Raw genomic sequence first — 22914 nt, 5'->3', positions numbered from 1 at the left:
GGGGGGGGGGGGGGGGGGGTTTCGAGCGATCAACTTCAGTAACAGATCCTTTTGTTTCTAATCATGTAAACTCCTAGATGAGATGAAATAGACCTATTTCGTTAACCAATTTTCCCCATTTCTGATTTGTATATCCGGTGTACAATTCATATACTCGGGATCTTCTACAAAAGAAAATGATAAAGAACACTTCCCTGCTCAATAACTTAAAAGACAAAAGAGAAGGGAAAACAAAGAAGATAAAGGAGAACAATTGCATACCCCTTGCTATTCATAATATTTATTGGTGCTATATAAGCAACCTTCATTTTCTCTTTAAATCTCTGTTTCATTTAGTTGTTTAGATGAAGAATTCCAATTTCACTACTGAGTATACAGTATAGATGCTTTCTTCTTTCAATCACAAGATGAATAACATGTTTGAACAAAATTTTAGGCAAAAAGGATCGAAAATGGTGTTTTCTTGGGGCCTCTTGGATTCTTGACATTTGAAGGGAGGTTTTCATGGAAGAATAAGATTCTTGCTTTTGTATTTGAGCAGCTTCGGATAAAAGTTGGACCATTGAATCCCTTTAATATCAGTATTAAGGGAAAAGATGAAAGAGAGCCGAGCAATAAGGATAAGGATCCATTTTTTATCTGGTTTTACATAGACGAGGAAATAGCTGTTGCTCGAGGACGGAGTGGGGGGACAGCTTTCTGGGTCCGTTGTCGACGTGTTGGCTATTCCTAAAAGCTTTTGTATGTATATATAGTTTGACTTTCTCAATGCACATGACATTGGATCGAAATACTATACCGATGAAATTGTGAAGTAATAAGCTATATGTAAAGGAATTAGGAGACAAATTTGTCAATGTTTATAGAAAGCCTTCGTCTCGTTCACCGTTTCAGGTTTTCCATTTATGTTTAGTAGATCTTATTCTCAGGATGAAGAAGTCTCTAGAAACTAGATTACAAGGGTACATAATTAGCTTCTTATTTGCAGATATTCTTGGCTTGTAGATATAATACTGTAACTGTAGCAGAATCAAATGATTCAGAGGTGTTATAGATGATGTTTTTACTATCGAGATTGTTGGTGGCCTCGGTTTCATCTTGGTTCACATATCATCTGCTCTTGATATGGCAGATGGGAGGGACTCTTTACATACATGTCACAGTAACATCAATATAAAACCATCAGAATAAAGCTCGATTTACCTTAAAACATGAGAGAGAAAAGTGGTAATGATAGCTTCTTCTCTCCTACTTCCTCCATTGCACTGAGCCAAAGAGATTTCCAACCCATCACTATATCCAGGTAGCCTATCTGCTCCCTGTCAAAAAATTTCGTCCCTCGAATCTGCTCCTCGATAAGTGCAAACAATTCCTGTACTGACTCTATAGTTTTTGATTTTGCCTCTCCTTTAGCTTGCATTGCTTACCATGATCCTATGACACACTGAAAGTGAAAAATAACAATCAGATGGCCATCTTTTAGTCATGTGCTATTCTTGTCTATGATATTTTATCAGATGCATTAACTTGGATAGAATCATTTCTTAACCATTTTGCTGTAGTTCAATTGCATCTTTTTTTTTTGTTTCCACCTGGTGTCGGGTACACTCATTGAGGCACTGTTTAATCCGGATTCGCGCAACGTAAGGCCCATTAAAGGGGACAGTGCTCCCTATACGATTTTTTTCATTTCCAGGACTCGAACCCGAGACCTCTGGTTAAGGGTGGAGAGGTCCTATCCATCCCGCCACAATCCTTGGTGGTGCAGTTCAGTTGCATCCTTCAGACCAAATTGCCCAAAATGGTTCCATCTACATGATGCAGTTGGATGAGGAGCTTGTTTACTTGTCTCATAGTTTAAGCAATCTGGATATTGCTATGTTGGAGTAATACAAGTGTTTACCTGATAGACAGATCAGAAAGGAAGTAGATGCCCACCCTCTTTCCCATGGGAATGGAAAAGGTAAATCATCCTCTATGTTGCTCGGACTCTCCGAAAATGTGGCCGGATACGTGTCGGATCCTCCAAAAGTAGTGCATTTTTGAAGGATCCGACACGGGTGCGGCTACATTTTGGAGAGTCCGCGCAACATAGATCATCCTTGTTCTATAGGTGCACATCTGCTAGCTTTTGTATACTCTTTTAAAGCAATGGATTATGCCAAGAAAGTAGAGCAAATTGCCTTCTAGTGCCTTGTGTAACGTTGATGAGCAGATCCCTCATCCTTCTTTGCCTTGTCGAGAAATCGCTCTCACCGTTGAAGTTTTGCTACCTCGTACTTTGCTCCAGTTATTTTTTTCTCACCGAGTATAGTACGCTGGCCTCGAAAAATATTTATGTTAATGAGCAAAAATTGTGCTCTAATACCAATGGTTGGAAAAGATAACAGATAGAAATAAATATTTACTGAATGTACTGAGAATAATAACGAGCACCAGAAAGAAACAAAAAAGAGTAATAACAACACTAAGATTTTAACTTGGAATACCCTTTTGAATAAAGAAAAAATCACGGTCCGAGAGGAGCAAAATAATCCACTAGAGCAAAATGGTCAAGAGATTATTACACTCAAAATAAAGAACCCACTTTTGATTTTTCACCCTTTATACCTCTCTCAAAATTTATACAGCAAACTTAATACCGCTCTCACACTTTTTTTTCTCATAAACTATTTTTTAATATCGTTTGTGACCAATACGGGTTCATGGAAACCCAGTAGTTTTTGCACAAATCTTGTATATGTATTAAAAAATTCACTAAATTATCTATAAATAATTGATTGTAAACCCAGTTATTATTATATGTAGGAACCCATAAACTTTAAATCCTGATCTCTGTATGTGATACTTCTTACTGCTTTCACTCTCTTTGTTGGTGCATTTTCAACTGAGGAGAAACTCCTATATTTACAGAAAATGATCAAGGACCAACGGGGAAATAGCAAAAGTTTCTCCTCCACTCGTCCAAGAATGGATATCTGCCAAGAAAATTCTTTTATAGGTACATTGGTTAATTAAGAATGGTTTGGAATGATTTGGACCTTAGAGTTCCGAGAGTATGCATTTTTCTTTCTGCAGAAACTGACATCTTTCAATGGTGTGTACAGTATATAATGAATAAGGTAAGCTAGTTGATCTTCCCGTACTTGAGGATGTAAAGCTAGAGGAAATAATTACAAGAACCAAAGATATGGAATTTACACCTGGAAAACTGAAGCTTGTTGCAGCATTGTTTGTCATGGTTTTCTGCTCTGCGGGATTTCATATTGTCTCAAGAATTGCTCTCAATATTGGTGTCAGCAAACTTGTGTTTGTAGTTTATAGAAACATCACTGCTTTACTTCTTTTAGGACCTTTTGCTTATTTTTTAGAAAAGTGAGTTATGATATATCATTTCCAGCCACAAATACAAACGTGTTGTTATTCTTTTCTTTTTTAATTTGTTTGAGATATAACTTGAAGATCTTGTGTTCTCGCTAATACAGGAAGGAAAGACCACCCCTCACATTTTCCCTATTGGTTCAGTTTTTCCTCCTTGGTTTAATAGGGTAAGCAAGTAGAGTTTAATTTCTCTTCTACTGACCAAATTATAATTAAAAAAATTAAGTACTAGTACTAGTTTTTATGAGTTTCAGTTCACTCTACTGACAAGGTTTTGTTTCCTGCTTCACAGAGTCACAGCAAACCAATCACTTTATATCTTAGGGTTGTATTATACATCACCAACCTATGCGAAACTCAGTTCCTGCAATTACTTTTGTCATGGCTTCTGTTTTAAGGTATAAGATCATAGCTGTTTATGAAATAGCACGTACACCGTACTACCTAATTAGATGGTTGTATTTGTTCATTTTTTACTATTTCATACTCATTAATTCATCAGTATACGTAAAGTATATGCCTGTATATGTACCTCAGGTTAGAAGAAGTGCATATTAAGAGGAAGGATGGCATGGCAAAAATTATGGGAAGCATAGCAAGTGTTGGAGGTGCCACAACAATCACTCTATTACAAAGGCCCTCCCCTTCTAAGAGGAAGCGGCTTTTCTTCGGATGTAACTTTTACTTCTCCAGAGAAAATGCTGTGTTTACTTTATTGCTCAGTGCTTATCATATGCTGGTTGGATGGTGCTTCAGGTAGATAGGAATTAGCAGTTAACACATAGTTTTTGTAAGACATAACTCTACTTGAATGGTGCGATCAGCTCATCCAAAAACTTGAACTGTCAGAGAAGGTCCACTTTCGTTTACTACTTAATTATATCAGTATTAATACCTCTATGTATATACACACACCATCAATTAGCGTCTCATGAGACGTGGTAAAATATGCAGGTTCCTATGATGAAAAATTACCCCGCAAAACTGTCACTTACCTCATTTACATGCTTCTTTGGAGTAATCCAGCTCCTAGTTGTAACTGCTTTTACAGAAAGGGATCCAAGAAACTGGCGAATTCAGTCTGGTGAGGAGGTTTTGACGATTCTTTATGTTGTAAGACCCCTAAAACTAAAATCATTCTCTTTGTGACCTGCGGAGTGGTTCATTGTGTACATTTAGCTCAGGAACTATGGGATCTGCGTCGTTGTTCCCTTGATTCTCCCCCTCACAAATAGGTTGATTTACTACCTTTTCATGTACAACAGGTACAAGGACAATGACTTCCTTCTCTTTCAATACAATCTCCTTACCACATGAACAATCACAATCACAAACATCATGCTCCAGAAATTTTGCATTAATAGACTCAACGATTCTAGTGCCACGCTCAGGATAGAAAAACCTAAAACCTTTAGAGTGATCAGGATAGCCTATAAAGAAGCAACTGGTAGTTTTAGGATCAGTTTTCTTTTTTGTGGGTGAATAAATACGGACTTCAGCTGGACATCCCCAAATATGAAAATGGTTCAAGCTAGGTTTTCGGGTTGTCCATAGTTCAAAGGGAGTTTTCAAGACATATTTTGTAGGAACTCTATTCAGGATATAGCTAGCTGTTTTTAAGGTTTCACCCCAAAGAGACTCAGGTAGGCTAGTCCTTGACATCATACTTCTCACCATTTCCATGAGAGTACGATTTCGTCTTTCAGCCACACCATTCTGCTCAGGAGTACCTGGCATGGTATATTGTGCTACTATTCCACATTCTTGCAAAAATAAAGCAAAAGGCCCCATACATTGACCAGACTCATCATATTTTCCATAGTACTTACCATCACGGTCAGACCTCACTATCTTAATGGACTTCCCAAGCTGTTTTTCAACTTCAGTCTTGTAAATTTTAAACTTATCAAGTGCTTCAGATTTTTCTTTTAATATATAACAGTATCTTAAAACGTCATCAATAAAAGTAATAATACTTATGATTGGTCAAAGTAGGTACATAAGGTCCACTAATATCAGTATGAATTATTTCTAAGAGTTCAGAGCTCCTAGTGGAACCCTTTCTCTTAACCTTGGTCATTCTACCCTTAACACAATCCACACAAGTTTCAAAATCTTTTGGTCAAGAACAGGTAAAATATTTTTCTTTACCAATCGTTCAATTCTTTCTTTAGAAATGTGACCAAGACGCCTATGCCATAATAGGTAAGACGTTTTACTCATAGTAGACCTTTTGTGGGCAATATTTTCAACATGCATTGCATAAAAAGTTTCATTCGATATATTCAAGCGATATAGACCATCACTTAAAAAAGCATCAACAACAACATGTGAATCATAGGAAATTTTAATAATACTATTATTTTGTTGAAATGAATAACCAGCTTTGTCCAAAAGGAAAACCGAAACTAGTTTCCGTCTCATAGACGGTACAAAAATAGTATTTTCTAAACGAATACTAGAACTATTTTTAAAAGGTAAAATAGATATACCTATAAACTCTACTTTTGCGTTGAGTCCATTGCCCACAACAACATTGGCTTCATCCTCTTTTGGCTTCCGTCTGCTTACTAGATCCTGCAAGTCATTGGTTACATGAATAGTTGCACCACTATCCAACCACCAGGAATTTAAAGGAACATGAACAACACTAGTTTCAAAGCAGACAAAAGCCAAAAGATTATCTGGTTTCTTTTTCAGAGGACAACCAGCTTTCTTATGACCTACTTGCTTGCAATCGCAACACTTGATTTCTTTCTTAATTACAGCTTGAGGACCAAGAGGATTATGAGACTGACCTTGGTTGACACCAGGCTTATTAGTATGACCACTACTACCACCTGGACGATGAGACTGACCATGTTTCCTTTTATGAAATTTGGGTGTCACGACCCGAATTTCCCACCGTCGGGACCGTGATGGCGCCTAATATTGTACTCGCTAGGCAAGCCAACGTTACAGAATATTTCACCTCTTCCTTTCATCTTTTAATAATTTAAAAGTTAACAAAAGTAAATCTGCGGAATTGAATGCGGAAGAACACAGTTTAAAAGATTATCTCTATAACTATAACGAAAACCGTAATAAATTCCACCCAAAACTGGTGTCACAACTCACGAACAGTCTACGAATACTACAAATAATGGTCTGAACGAAAAGTTTACATCTGTCTCGAAAATAGATAAAACAGAAATGAAATAGGATAGAAGGGGACGCCAGGGCCTGCTGCAGATGCCTGCAGGACTACCGTGGGTCTCTGGAATGCAGCAACAGCAACCAACCTCTCGATCAGCCACTAGCTCCGAAATCTGCACAAGAAGTGCAGAGTGCAGTATCAGTACAACCGACCCCATGCACTGGTAAGTGCTGAGCCTAACCTCGACGAAGCAGTGACGAGGCTACGGCGGGGCATGTAACACATACAACCTGCAACAGTCTATACTAAACAGAAAGGAAATACAGAATGTAATAAAGCAATAACTGGCATAAAGTAAATCCGGAACCCAGTTGTTCTACTAGTATTCAGCTATAACCAATCCTTAAGGGTGTTTCAACATCACAGTAATGAATTTCAATAGAAATGAATACTTAAAACAACAACTGATGCGGCGCGCATCCCGATCCCATCATATAAACAACAACAATATCAATATTCACCCTTATTCCTCCTGTTGCGGCGCGCAACCCGATCCCACCTGTCCACCCTTATTACTCCTTGTTGCGACGTGCAACCCGATCCCACCAGACAATCACATTTCACCCTTATCCCTCCTGTTGCGGCGTGCAACCCGATCCCTATATATATATATATATATATATATCAGCACCAAACACAAAAGAATAAAGACAATTATTTCACAAACTAACTCAAATCCTCCACATTACTTATACCGCTATCCACACAATGGAATATCACAACGATTATGAAACTTCACCAGTGTAAACAACTCAGCGAGACCAACCATGGTGCACCATAAGGCACCAATAAATCAATATAAGCCAACAGGGTAATAAAATGAAGCTAAGAAACAAATAATACTTCAACGAGAACCTCAACAGTTAACATGAAACAATTAAATAATTCAATAAAGAGAACAACTGTTAATATGAAGCAATTAGACATGGAGTCATTTATGAGCAAGCAACAGTTAAGACATGGAAACAATTATGAGCAAGAAGCAATTAAGACAAGAAATAGTGTATTAGTAAACGGGGAGGGGAGCAAGTTAACAAAAAGATCATTCGATGGCGCATAGGTACTCGTCACCACACCTATACGCCACACACATGGAATTTTACTTATCAAATAGGTCGGGGATCCCTAATCCCTCAAGTCAAGGTTAGACCAAACACTTACCTTGAGCCAACGGGTATTTCAAAGCTCAATCACCGCTTTACCTCTCGATTTCACCACCAATTCACTCGTATCTAGCCATAATTAACTTAATAACATCAATAAACTCTAAAGAAACCAATTCCAATGCATAATCAAAGATTTCCCAACATTTTTCCCAAAAAGTTAAAAATCGACCCTGGGCTCGCTTGGTCAAAACTCAAAGTTCGGACCAAAACCCGATTATCCATTCACCCCCGAGCCCGGATATACAATTGGTTTCGGAATCCGACCGCAAATCGAGATTCAAATCCCCCAAATTCGAAATTCCTACATTCTACCCAAGAACACCCAATTCCCATGAAAAACCCCAGATTTTGAAATGAAATCATGCAAAAAGATGAAATAGATTGATGAAAATGAGTTAGAAATCACTTACCTATGATTTGGAGAAGTTTGGGTATTTGAAAAATCGCCTAGGGAGGTTTAGGGTTTGAGAGAATTGGAAAATGGGTGAAAATCCCGTCTAAAATCTCACTTAACAGGCTGCAGTTATCGCAATCGAGATCAGGGGTTCGCAATTGCGAACACTTTGAATTTACTGCTGCCTTCGCATTTGCGACACATATGTCGCATTTGCGATTTCTGGGGCCTTCGCAATTCCGGCCAAAGTTTCGCATTTGCGAGGTTGGCCTTCCCAGGCCTTCTTCGCATTTGCGACAATATTGTCGCATTTCCCAGGCCGACAGACTTTACATTTGCGAAGCCTGATCTCGCATTTGCGAGATCAGAGGCCTGTGCAAAACACCAGATGCACAACTGAGTTTTCTTAAGTTCTAATCACTCCGTGGCTTATCCAAAACTCACCCGAGCCCTCGGGGCTCCAAACCAAACATGCACGCAAGTCTAAAAACTATCATACAGACTTGCTCGTGCGATCAAATCATCAAAATAACATCAAAAGCTACGAATTTAACCTCAAACTCAAGATTTTCCTCAAGAACACTTCAAATTTACTATTTTCACAACCGGACGTCCGAATCACGTCAAATCAACTCCGATTCTCACCAAATTTCGCAGATAGAACTTAAATATCATAACAAACTTGTACCGGGCTCCGGAACCAAAATACGGGCCCGATACCAACGAGTTCAAACATTAATTAATTTCTTTATTTCCTTTAAAAACCAACAAAACAATTTTCTTCAAAAATTGATTTCTAAAGCTAGGGACCTCGGAATTTGATTCCGGGCATACGCCCAAGTCCCATATTTTTCTACGGACCCTCTGGGACCGTCGGAACACGAGTCCAGGTCCGTTTATCCAAAATATTGACTGAAGTCAACTAAAATCATATTTTTAAGCCAAAAATCATTATTTCTTAAATTTTCACACAAAAGCTTTTCGGTATCGCGCCCGGACTGCGCACACAAATTGAGGAGAGATAAAAGGTTTTCAAGGCCTCTAAAACAACCGTTTGTCCTCGAACGAACATAAAAAAGTACCTGAGTCGGTGAAAAGATGGGGATATCGGCTCCGCATATCGGACTCGGACTCCCAGGTAGCTGCCTCAACAGGCTGATCTCTCCACTACACACGAACCGACGAAAAACTCTTCGATCTTAACTGTCTAACCTGCCGGGGTAAAATAGCTACCGGCTCCTCCTCATAGGTCAAATCCTGGTCCAACTAGACAGTGCTGAAGTCCAACACGTGGGATGGATCGCCGTGATACTTTCGAAGCATGGATACATGAAACACTGGATGCACAACTGATAAACCTGGCGGCAACGCAAGTCTGTAAGCCACCTCTCCCACTCGATCAAGGATCTCCAAAGGCCCGATGAACCTAGGGCTTAGCTTGCCCTTCTCCCCAAATCTCAACACGCCCTTCATGGGCGACACCCGAAGCAACACTCGCTCTCCAACCATGAATGCCACATCACGAACCTTACGGTCGGCATAACTCTTTTGCCTGGACTGAGCTGTACAAAGCCTATCCTGAATGATCTTAACCTTGTCCAAGGCATCCTGTACTAAATCTGTACCCAACAACCGAGCCTCTCCCGGCTCAAACCACCCAACTGGCGCTCGACACCGTCTACCACATTATGCCTCATAGGGAGCCATCTAGATGCTCGACTGATAGCTGTTGTTGTAGGCAAAATCCGCTAACGGCAATGTCACGACCCCAAACCCGATCGTGATGGCGCCCAACACTAATGCTAGGCCAGCCCGACCATTTACTCTCTCAACCCGAGCACAGAGCTCAAAACCAATTACTAAGATATTTAAAATCAAATATTAATACTCATAGTTGAAATACTCAATTAAAACGATACGAAATACTGACATAAACTGTAACTCCCAAAGACCTGGGGTCATGAGTCTAGAGCCTCTAACTAATAGAGAGTCAAGAATCCTCAAATAAGTATGTTCTAAAGTACGGAAATAATAAAGGCATAAGGGAGGAGTCGGGTCCTGCGGACGTCATAGCAGCTACCTCGACCACTCCTGGAACTCTAGAAACCAGCGGCTAGCTCAACTAAGCTCCCGAAGTACCTGAATCTGCACACAAGGTGCAGGGAGTAGGGGGTGAGTACTACCAACTCAGTGAGTAATAAGCATGTAAAATGTCTGAAGATAAGAAATCCACGAAATGCCACAAAGTAAAGGTAAAACTAACAGTCCAACACCTAACTACGAACCATCAGCAAAACAACTTCAAATATATCAGTCAAGTATAATGTAAGGATGCAATGCAATGCACATGACCGCTACGGCGCGTAGCCCGATCCATTTAACGTCGACGGCGCTCACTGGGGGTGTGTACAGACTCCGGAGGGGCTCCTTCAGCCCAAGCGCAAAATAATCATACCATTCGCTGCGGCGTGCAGCCCGATCCATACTCAGTCCACAATATGCATATGAGTCACGTAACAGATTCAATTAATTTCCCAATTTCCAATTTATTAAGAAGAATATACTTTAGATATTTAACTTCAGGAAAAGTGACTTAGCATTTCATAACAGTGATTAAACACAGGACTGAGATCAATGATTATACAAAGTATGCTATCACAATGACATTCATCCTCTAAGGATGCTACAGATCGGCACAAGGCCCCAAACACGGCAATAAGCCCAGATATATTCAATACAGGGTGCGTATCAGTCGCCAATATAGAAACATTCTTGTTCGGGATGGACCAAGTCACAATCCCCAGTCATAACCAATCCCGCACCTGCCATGGGGTGCGAGTCACGCCCTACAATAGCGTCACAATGTGATAAGCCGGGGTTTCAAACCCTCAGGCCATCATATACACCAACTACTCACCTCTAACCGGCCGTAGAATGGTCCGCAATGCCTTTTCCTTTCGTATCGACCTCCTCGCGCGTCGAATCTAGTCAAAATCACAACGAATACATAAATATGGGTTAAAGAAACATAACCCAATCAAAAATACTCGAAAAGTACTAAAATTCACGAAGTTGGTAAAACCCGAGCCCCGGGCCCACTTCTCGAAAAATTCCGAAAATCACACCAACAGATTCCTCGTCTCGCCACGAGTCCGTGCATATAAAGTTTACCAAAATCGGAGCTCGTTTGACCCTCCAAATTCCATTTTTACATCACAGCTTTCCAAGCCCTAGCTTGACCCGTTTTTGATGAATTTTCTACAATTTACATGTAATTTCTACCATAAATTCGAATATTTAGGCCAAGGAACTTACCTCCAAGTGATTCTCAGTCAAAACCCTCGAATTTCCTTGTTCAAAGCTCTTAAGAACGTCAACAATGGAGGAAAAATATGAAAGGGTCGCGGATGAAATATTATTTTAAAACCCTTCTGTCGCCCAGTCCAGTTTTCGCTTCTGCGGTCCCGCTTTTGCTTATGCGGGACCGCTTCTGCGGCCACATTTCCGCTTTTGCGATCTTCACTTAGAAACCCGGACTTCGCTTATGCGACGCGAAGTCCGCTTCTGCGGTTCCCTCAAAACCGCTCTTGCGGTACAGTGTCCGCTTATGCGGACCCGCTGGTGCGAGCCACCTTCCGCTTCTGCGGAATTTCCCTAGCCGGCCAACGACCGCTTCTGCGACCACGTACCCGCTTCTGCGGTACCACTTCTGCGGTCCATTTCCGCAGAAGCGGAAACACCAGATGACAGCAAAATCTGACCTGCAATACACCTCTAAACTCTCGTTTAACCACCCGAATTCACCCCGAGGCCATCGGGACCTCAACCAAATGCACAGATATGTTCTATTACTTCATTCAAACTTGCTCGTAACATAAAAACACTATCATAAACACCAAAATCATCGAATTACCACGGATTCAAGCCTAAGTTAAACTAAAATTTCCGAAACTTGCATTTGATCTTAAACCCGACCTAAACACCTCCGAATGATCTGAAACTTTGCACGCATATCCAAAATCACCTAACGGAGCTACTGCAACTCTCGGAATTCCATTCCGACCCTCGGATCAAAATCTCACCTACCATCCGGAATTCGCCAAAATCCAACCTTAGCCAATTCAAGCCTAATTCTACACTGGATCTCCAAATTCAATTCCGATTGCGCTCCTAAGTTACAAATCATCCCCCGAAACTGGTCGAATCATCGGAAATCCATTCCGAGTCTTCTAACTCATAAGTCAACATTCGGTTGGCTTTTCCAGACAATCCTTCTCATAAAGAGACTTATTGTCTCATTTCTAACCGGACTCTGTCCGAATTACTTCAAATTCTCTAAACACATATAATGAAACATATAGAAGAAATAAACGGGGAAAACGGGGCGGTAACTCCCGTAACGACGGGTCGGGTCGTTACATCCTCCCCAACTTAAACAAACGCTCGTCCTCGAGCGGTCAAGAAACATGCCTGGAGTCTCAAACAAGTGAGGATATCTGCTCCGCATCTCCTGCTCGGTCTCCCAAGTGGCTTCCTCCACGGGCCGGCCTCTCCACTGTACCTTCACCGAAGCTATGTCCTTAGATCTCAACTTTCGAACCTGACGACCCAAAATAGCCACCGGCTCCACATCGTAGGTCAAGTCCTCATCCAACTGGATCGTGCTGAAGTCTAATACATGAGACGACCCAACATACTTCCGGAGCATAGAAACATGGAACACCGGATGAACTCCCGACAAGCTAGGTGGCAAAGCAAGCATATAGGCCACCTCCCCAATCCTCCTAAGTATCTCAAAAGGTCCAATGAACCTTGGACTCAGCTTTCCTTTCTTTCCAAACCTCATAACGCCTTTCATAGGCGAAACCTTCAACAAGACATTCTCACCCACCGCATAAGATACATCTTGAACCTTCCGGTCCGCATAGCTCTTCTGACGCGACTGAGCTGTACGAAGTCTCTCCTGGATCACTTTTACCTTCTCTAAGGCATCCTGCACTAACTCTGTCCCCAATAATCTAGCCTCGCTGGGCTCAAACCAACCAACCGGAGATCTACACCGTCTCCCATATAAGGCTTCATACGGCGCCATCTGAATGCTGGATTGATAGATGTTGTTATAAGCAAACTCTGCAAGTGGCAAGAATTCAGCCCAAGAACCTCCAAAATCAATAACACAGGCACGCAACATGTCCTCCAATATCTGGATAGTACGCTCGGACTGTCCGTCCGTCTGAGGATGAAATGTTGTGCTCAACTCTACCTGTGAACCCAACTCTCGCTGAAATGTTCTCCAGAACTGAGAAGTAAACTGGGTACCTCTATCTGATATAATAGAAACTGGGACCCCATGCAACCGCACAATCTCTCGGATGAAAATCTCTGCTAACCGCTCCGAAGAATAAGTAGTGCATACAGAAATGAAGTGTGCGGACTTGGTCAGCCTATCCACAATCACCCAAATCGAATCAAACTTCTTCGAGGTACGAGGAAGACCACTCATAAAATCCATAGTAATATTCTCCCATTTCCACTCCGGAATATCCATCCGCTGGAGTACACCGCCGGGTCTCTGGTGTTCATATTTGACCTGTTGACAGTTGAGACACCGAGCCACATAATTCACAATATCCTTTTTCATCCTTCTCCACCAGTAATGCTGTCTCAAATCCTGGTACATCTTCGCGGCACCCGGATGAATCGAATACCGCGAGCTGTGGGCCTCCTCTAATATCAACTCCCGGAGCCTATCCACATTGGGCACGCAAATCCGGCCCTACATCCGCAACACACCATCATCTCCAATGGTCACATCTCTGGCATCATCATGCTGGACCCTGTCCTTCAGGACAAGCAAATTCGGGTCATCATACTGGCGCTCTCTGATGCGATCGTACAAAGAAGATCAGGAAACCATACAAGCCAACACCCGACTGGGCTCGGAAATATCTAACCTCACCATCTGATTGGCCAAAGCCTGAACATCAACTACAAGGGGCCTCTCTCCAACTGGAATGTACGCCAAACTACCCATACAAATGGACTTCCGGCTTAAAGCATCGGCCACTACATTGGCCTTCCCAGGATGATACGGGATGGTAATATCATAATCCTTGAGTAACTCAAGCCATCTCCGCTGCCTCAAATTAAGATCCTTCTGCTTAAACAAGTGCTGAAGACTGCGATGGTCCGTATATACCTCACAAGATACGCCATATAGATAATGCCTCCAAATCTTCAAGGCATGAACGATAGCAGCCAACTCTAAGTCATGAACAGGGTAGTTCTTTTCATGGGGCTTTAACTGACGAGAAGCATACGCAATAACTCTACCCTCCTGCATCAATACACAACCGATCCCAACTCTCGAAGCATCACAATACACCGTGTAAGAACCTGAAGCTGATGGCAATACTAGTACCGGAGCTGTGGTCAAGGCCGACTTGAGCTTCTGGAAGCTCTCCTCGCATTCATCCGACCACACAAATGGAGCATTCTTCTGTGTCAACTTCGTCAAAGGCGAAGCAATAGATGAAAAACCCTGAACGAACCTGCTGTAATAACCCGCCAAACCGAGGAAACTCCGGATCTCAGTGCTGAAGGCGGTCTGGCCAATCTGCACCGCCTCGATCTTCGTTGGTCAACCTGAATACCATCACTGGACACCACGTGTCCCAGAAAAGTCACAGTACTAAGCCAGAACTCACACTTAGAGAACTTCGCATAAAGCTTCTCCTCTCTCAATCTCTGTAATACCACCCTCAGGTGCTGCGCGTGCTCCTCCTGGCTACGCGAGTACACCAGAATATCATCAATAAACACGATCACAAAAGAATCCAGATACGGCCGAAATACACTGTTCATCAAGTGCATGAATGCGGCTGGGGCATTAGTCAGCCCGAAGGACATNCGCTTCTGCGGTCCCGTAACCGCTTATGCGGGACCGCTTCTGCGGCCATATGACCGCTTATGCGGTTTTTCATTAAAACTCAAGGGCCGCTTCTGCGACACCAATTTCCGCTTCTGCGGAAGCTCACCTCCTGGCCAAACCCGCTTCTGCGACCGCCTGTCCGCTTCTGTGGACTCGCTTAAGCGAAAAGTGTCCCGCTTCTGCGGAACTGCCCAACTCCACTCCAGACCGCTTTTGCGACCGAGCTGCTTCTGCGGAACCGCTTCTGCGGTCCTTTTCTGCAGATGCGGACATACCAGATGCCAGCAAGATCTGCCATGCCATCAACCTGAATTACTCTCGTTTAACCACCCGAAATCACTCCGAGGCCCCCGGGACCTCAACCAATAGCACCAACACACCCCAAGACCTTATTCAAACTTGTTCCAATCATCAAAACACTATCGTTAACATCAAAATCATCGAATTACCACGGATTCAAGCCTAAGTTAAACTAAAACTTCCGAAACTTGCATTTGATCTAAAACCCGTCCTAAACACCTCCGAATGATCTGAAACTTTGCACGTATATCCAAAATCACCTAACAGAGCTACTGCAACTCTCGGAATTCCATTCCGACCCTCGGATCAAAATCTCACCTACCATCCGGAATTCACCAAAATCCAACCTTAGCCAATTCAAGCCTAATTCTACACCGGACCTCCAAATTCAATTCCGATTGCGCTCCTAAGTCACAAATCATCCCCCGAAACTAGTCGAATCATCGGAAATCCATTCCGAGCCTTCTAACTCATAAGTCAACTTTCGGTTGACTTTTCCAAACTAACCTTATCCTAAAGAGACTTATTGTCTCATTTCTAACCAAACTCTATCCGAATTACTTCAATTTCTCCAAACACGTATAATGAAACATATAGAAGCATAAAATGGGGAAAACGGGGCGGTAACTCCCGTAACGACGGGTCGGGTCGTTACAACTACCCCCAACTTAAACAAACGCTCGTCCTCGAGCGTATCCAGAGTTGTTCTAGAAGCCAACCAACAGCTGAACGATCTTACCAATCATATACCCGGGGTGATCCCTCGCCACCCTATCTCGCATAGACCCGATAACACAATATAGCCGAACTTCCACAGTCCCTTTAAGCCATAGACCATAGAACCACGTTGCACTTTCCGAAAAAAATCATACCCAAGATCAGACATTCACATCTATACTCAGAGTAAGCCCGAACCAGCTGTAATAACCCATACTTGCACCCTCAGGTGACAACATATGATATACCGCCTAAACCAAACACTCGGAACTATAACTTCTATTCACAGCAGTTGTCCCCAGCAACCAATTACCGGCAGAGAAGCTCTCACTAGCTAAAGCCTTATTCCAACACTCTCATATACTGCCAACGATGAATGAAACACGCTATAAACCGTAATCATCTCTCAGGTCAACCATTCATGAAACCACTTCCCTTGACTGATATCACAACAGATTTCCAGGTCAGACCTCGATATTATCTTCCTAACAAGCTGAGATCAAATCTGTCTGTATGCATTAATGAACCCAACGATCACCTCGAATCCAACACCACTCTGGTGATATGATATCTCCATACATGCCTAAACCACAACCTCAAGCTCATCAATACCATTACAACACAAGGCTGAGACTCCGTCTCGCATCGTAGAAATATAACAGCTGAACCTACCTCGAAAGGTCATACCCAACACTCCATTTTACCGAGTGACACGCAATTACTCTTCCCGCTCGACCTCCACTATGAATCCCCTAATAGAACTGCACCACGTGTGCCCATAACCAGCAAATCATACGCCTCACAGCACAGAAAAAGTAACTCCTAGATCTCCTCGGCTCACTAACAAATTCAATAACGATCGAATTAACCTGTCCCTCAACAATTCAACTTGGGACTAACCAAGCTAACTCAAGCTACATACGTAGCCACGCTGGCCTGCCAGCGAACTCAATACTAAGAAGTCCGAAGCTGCTCCTTCCACTACTATAACCCCTGCTAGAGCCGTACGATACGGTGTCTGGCACCAATTATGTACCGAAATCCACAATCTCACCCGGCGATATGTCCGGCCACAAGAAATGCATCCGAACAGTCCCTCAATACTGGAACTGAATCAATGGTAGAAGCCTCTGCACTGGCATCCGCCACGAAGGCCCAATCAAGAACATCAATCCTTTCCAGCCATCCGCTGGTCCTTGAATTTTTGACCATTCTACTAGAACATAGTCGAATGCACCTTGCCACGCAGCCTGTGGCATTTTCCGACATAGCCCATAATGCAATAGTTCAAAATCTTCCAACACTAAGAGAACCGGTCTGAATTCCAACATCACAACATAGCCTGTACATCAGAACTCCATATAACACACAAATCATCATACCTGATCCCAGTTTCCACCGTGCGAATACATGCACTCATTTGATACTCCTTCATTCCACGACAGATACTCGATATTTATTTGTGCTACCGAGCAAACTCGAATACCACCAGTGGACCCAACAAGAACATGCCGCACTACTGCCAAAATATAATCAGTTTAATCACATTAACTTTTTCTGAGACAGGTACTCTCATCAAATCACTTCCACTTAGCAATATCATTTTCCCCAATCATCCGAAGATCATTTATCTAATCACTTAGGAGGAATCACTTCACCTCTCATGCTCTGCATGACATACACAGGTCTTGTTCAAATTCTTACCATACTGACACGACAGATGAGACCTGTACACATTCATAACTACTACCGAAATAACAATTCATTAGTTCTATACTCTTGGCAAGGACTATCACCTCATTCTGAGCAAAACAATGGTCTTAGCTCTTTAATTTTACTTCACATACTCAGATTGCACTGATCTCAAATTCAATGATCTCGTCTTACCCAGTACGAACTGTTCGGGCAATAAGCCACTCCAGACATAATTATACGTCGTATATGATGCCCCAATGTGCCAATAGGCTACCAATTCGAACGCAATACAAAAGAAAAAAAAGAACTCTGAAAGGAGCTGCCTAACTCACGCACCACAATGTGCTCTCCATAGAAAAATAAGAAGCAAGGCATACAAAATAGCAAATAGAAAACCATGCTCAATATCATACTGTTGCGGCGCACAACCCGATCCAAATAACACATTCATGGCGGCGTTCCACCCGATCCACACATAACACTCACCTAAAGAGGTGTACATCAAGCTAAATTGCTCATTAATATAAAATACCGAATTTCGGTCACAAGTATGCTAAGTGCACAATACCGTCCCTGAGGGATATTTAGCGTTATAAACTACAAACTCAAGCACAACTGAGGTGCGATATACAGTCTGAATTTCAAGAGCCAAGCTGCTCAAGTAACATCATTCCTACGCGGATTCTTAACATGTAAGCAATTTCTCGAGTCATTTCACCAATCACACGGCGTAATGCAACTCTACGCGAGATATCTGGCAATGAAGCATCAACCTAACTACTCCTCCATGAGGACCGCGTTACAAAAATGCACACATCTGGCCTGATATAGATCCACTATTCACATTAAGTCCATCCACCGACTTCAAGCCGATTCTGCTCACAATGAACCAGTTGACAACCTTTCAAGGGTCCATAATCACTCCCTTTTCACATAACACACAAGAACAACCATCCCCATCGGGGTAATCCTTCCCAGTTCACAACCCAATATGCCAAGTGCCCTCCAGGCATGAATTCCTCAATTTAACGACATCATCTCAAACTTCATACTTGGTTTACATCTTTAATCAGTCAAGTGATCACATGTCACACTTATAAAATCTTCCAGTGGAACACACTCCCACAACCTACCACAAAAATATCTGGAGCGTACCTCCAAACCACCGGTCGTACTAACTCTGTAAAGCGATCAAGAATCACTAACCAGGACGCAACACCGCTCTCAGGTGACACTAAAGACAATACCAATTTATCTTAACCATCAAAACTTCTTTCCTGCTCATCCGATCTCTTGACGTCTTGTCAAAAATTTTCCTTCACTCGTGCCATTCCCGGCCCAATCTCCACGACCAGAGCTGATTCACCAGCATGCATCAAATCAGAACTAACATAGTACATAACCACCAATCCGCTAACCAATAGCAAGCTCCCCAACTTGGCTCGAAGCCATATATCACAACTCACTATACTCATAATGCGTATGTTCCATTGCTGTCGTAATACCATAGTGAGATTGAACTCGCTCTTTCATAAGCTTGTGGAAACTCAAATCATCTGGAATTTTAACTCTTCTGCATTTTCTTGCATTCACTCACATAATAGTTAAGCCTACCCTCCAGGCGACCAAATTTTCACTAAGTCCCAAAAATTTCAAAAAAATTTCGGCAGAGTTTCCTTTGTAATTGGGCCTATCCACCTGCCAGAGAATCACCAAAACCATCCTAACAACACGGCTACAACTTGACAAAACATCACAATGTATATCAACAACATTAATCTCAATACTACCTGTATTAATATTATCAAAATTGATACATGGACATGCGTTGCACCTATTCGAATCATGACACATAGAAAATACCTTCCACCGACATACACATAATACATCTAATTTAGTCTTCCTGAGTCTGAAGTCGTACCGCCGCAAGTATTGCACTTAACTTTCCAACTAGGAGATACGAAAATATTCTTCACGCACCCATAACTCGGGGCTACACAACAGATCACAATAGGAATCGAACGCCTAACAGTTCATCTATTATCCTGTAGACTCCCCCGTCACTACCAAGATCACGTAGATATATCTCACAGTACTAACATGCTCATCACATGGATATCCAGCCGCCATTCCCACAATTAGGGACAACACTGAACATATAAATTCAAATCACTTGTTCATACAACCAGCACCTCGGTGCTCAAGCCACAGGCAAAGATCCGGCCTTAAGTCCTCCTGACTGGCACAACATGAACTCACGGAGATTTCATCTCGCCCCTCGATCGGGGAATCACAAGCCATCAAGGCAAATATATTGCTGAGCGCTCGCGTGCGCATACAGACATGTGGAAGGAATTTCAAGAGTTATATCTCAAGCTGAATCAAGTATGCACGATAAGAATTCCAAGAATGGGAAGTTTTCCTAAAGGTTCTGCAGCCTCTCGTGGAGAAATACAGGCGTCCCCGTATCGTTCCACGAGACTCTACTAAACCGGCTCATGACTCATGAGACCTAGTAACCTAGGCTCAGATACCAACTTGTCACAACCCCAAACCCGGTCGTGATGGCGCCCAACACTAATGCTAGGCAAGCCCGACCATTTACTCTCTCAACCCGAGCACAAAGCTCAAAACCAATTAATTAGATACTTAAAATCAAATATTAATACTCATAGTTGAAATACTCAATTAAAACAATGCGAAATACTGACATAACTGTAACTCCCAAAGACCTGGGTCATGAGTCTAGAGCCTCTAACCAATACAGAGTCAAGAATCCTCAAAATAAGTATGTTCTAAAGTACGGAAATAATAAAGGGATAAGGGAGGAGTCGGGTCCTGCGGACGTCATAGCAGCTACCTCGACCACTCCTGGAACTCTGGAAAACCAGCGGCTAGCTCAACTCAGCTCCCGAAGTACCTGAATCTGCACACAAGGTGCAGGGAGTAGGGGGTGAGTACTACCAACTCAGTGAGTAATAAGCATATAAAATGTCTGAAGATAAGAAATCCACGAAATACCACAAAGTAAAGCTAAAACTAACAGTCCAACACCTAACTACGAACCCACAGCAAAACAACTTCAAATATATCAGTCAAGTATAATGTAAGGATGCAATGCAATGCACATGACCGCTACGGCGCGTAGCCCGATCCATTTAACGTCGACGGCGCTCACTGGGGGTGTGTACAGACTCCGGAGGGGCTCCTTCAGCCCAAGCGCAATATAATCATATCATTCGCTGCGGCGTGCAGCCCGATCCATACTCAGTCCACAATATGCATATGAGTCACGTAACAGATTCAATTAATTTCCCAATTTCCAATTTATTAAGGAGAATATACTTTAGATATTTAACTTCAGGAAAAGTGACTTAGCATTTCATAACAGTGATTAAACACAGGACTGAGATCAATGATTATACAAACCATGCTATCATAATGACATTCATCCTCAAAGGATGCTACAGATCGGCACAAGGCCCCAAACACGGCAATTAGACCAGATATATTCAATCGAGGGTGCGTATCAGTCGCCAAGATAGAAACATTCTTGTTCGAGATGGACTAAGTCTCAATCCCCAGTCATAATTAATCCCGCACCTGCCATGGTGTGCGAGTCACGCCCTACAATAGCGTCACAATGTGATAAGTCGGGGTTTCAAACCCTCAGGCCATCATATACACCAACTACTCACCTCTAACCGGCCGTAGAATGGAACACAATGCCTTTTCCTTTCGTATCGACCTCCTCGCGCGTCGAATCTAGTCAAAATCACAACGAATACATAAATATGGGTTAAAGAAACATAACCCAATCAAAAATACTCGAAAAGTACTAAAATTCACGAAGTTGGTAAAACCCGAGCCCCGGGCCCACTTCTCGAAAAATTCCAAAAATCACCCCAACGGATTCCTCGTCTTGCCACGAGTCCGTGCATATAAAGTTTACCGAAAACGGAGCTCAAATGGCCTTTCAAATCCTAAAAATTCGTTTTTCCAAAAACCAAGCCCTAGTTCTTCACAATTTCTACCCACTTTCATGAATTTGAGTGTTGATTCTTCCATAAAATGGTGTTTTCTAGTCAAGAGACTTACCTCAAATCAATACCCGTTGAAAACCCTCTTCAAATCGCTCAAAAAGCTCTCTTGGCGGAGTAAAAAAATGTTTTCTTATCTTCTGAAATTCGCGAACACTGATTCATTAAAACCCTTCAGCAATTTTCGCTTCTGCAGTCCCGTAACCGCTTATGCGGGACCGCTTCTGCAGCCATATGACCGCTTATGCGGTTTTTCATTAAATCCTTGGCCTTCCGCTTTTGCGCCCAACCATCCGCTTCTGCGGATCTCACCATACCGCTTCCGCGGCCTCATTTTCGCCTATGCGGACCCGCTGAAGCGATACCCCGTCCACTTTTGCGGAATTACCTCGGTCCCTCATGGACCACTTATGCAATCTCTTAGCCGCATCTGCGGAACCGCTTCTGCGGCTCCTTTTCCGTAGATGCGGAAATACCAGAAGCCAGGTGCACCAGACCTGCAACAAACATCAAGATTCTCCGTCTAACCACCTGAAATCACCCCGAGGCCCTCGGGACCTCAACCAAATGCACAGATATGTTCTATTACTTCATTCAAACTTGCTCGTAACATAAAAACACTATCATAAACACCAAAATCATCGAATTGCCACGGACTCAAGCCTAAGTTAAACTAAAACTTCCGAAACTCGCATTTGATCTAAAACCCGACCTAAACACCTCCGAATGATCTGAAACTTTGCACGCATATCCAAAATCACCTAACGGAGCTACTGCAACTCTCGGAATTCCATTCCGACCCTCGGATCAAAATCTCACCTACCACCGGAATTCGCCAAAATCCAACCTTAGCCAATTCAAGCCTAATTCTACACCGGACCTCCAAATTCAATTCCGATGGCGCTCCTAAGTCACAAATCATCCCCCGAAACTAGTCGAATCACCGGAACTCACATCCGAGCCCTCTAACTACATAGTCAACTTCCGGTTGACTTTTTCCAAAGCAAGCTTCCTTCAAAAAGGCTAAGTGCCATATTTCCAACTAGAACCAATCCAATTCTACCCAATCAACTCAAATACTGATATTAAATCAT

At 42.5% G+C, this 22914-nt stretch overlaps 1 protein-coding gene and 1 pseudogene across 1 annotated transcript in view; both read left to right on the top strand.

Annotated features, from left to right (window-relative positions):
• Positions 1 to 893, top strand: part of LOC109215943 — a 3492-nt gene extending 2599 nt beyond the window's left edge. Inside the window, exon 4 of the mRNA XM_019380069.1 lies at positions 437 to 893. Coding sequence (XP_019235614.1) covers positions 437 to 733 — 297 coding nt within the window. The 3' untranslated portion in view covers positions 734 to 893. The remainder of the gene's footprint in view (positions 1 to 436) is intronic.
• Positions 894 to 3008: 2115 nt separating this feature from the next.
• Positions 3009 to 4485, top strand: LOC109215944 (annotated as a pseudogene).
• Positions 4486 to 22914: the final 18429 nt, after the last annotated feature.

The sequence above is a fragment of the Nicotiana attenuata genome, unplaced genomic scaffold, assembly GCF_001879085.1.
Source record: "Nicotiana attenuata strain UT unplaced genomic scaffold, NIATTr2, whole genome shotgun sequence".
In the NCBI taxonomy this organism is placed as follows: domain Eukaryota; kingdom Viridiplantae; phylum Streptophyta; class Magnoliopsida; order Solanales; family Solanaceae; genus Nicotiana; species Nicotiana attenuata.
Note: the sequence above shows the minus strand (reverse complement) of the source record. Positions and strands in the feature narration are given on the sequence as shown.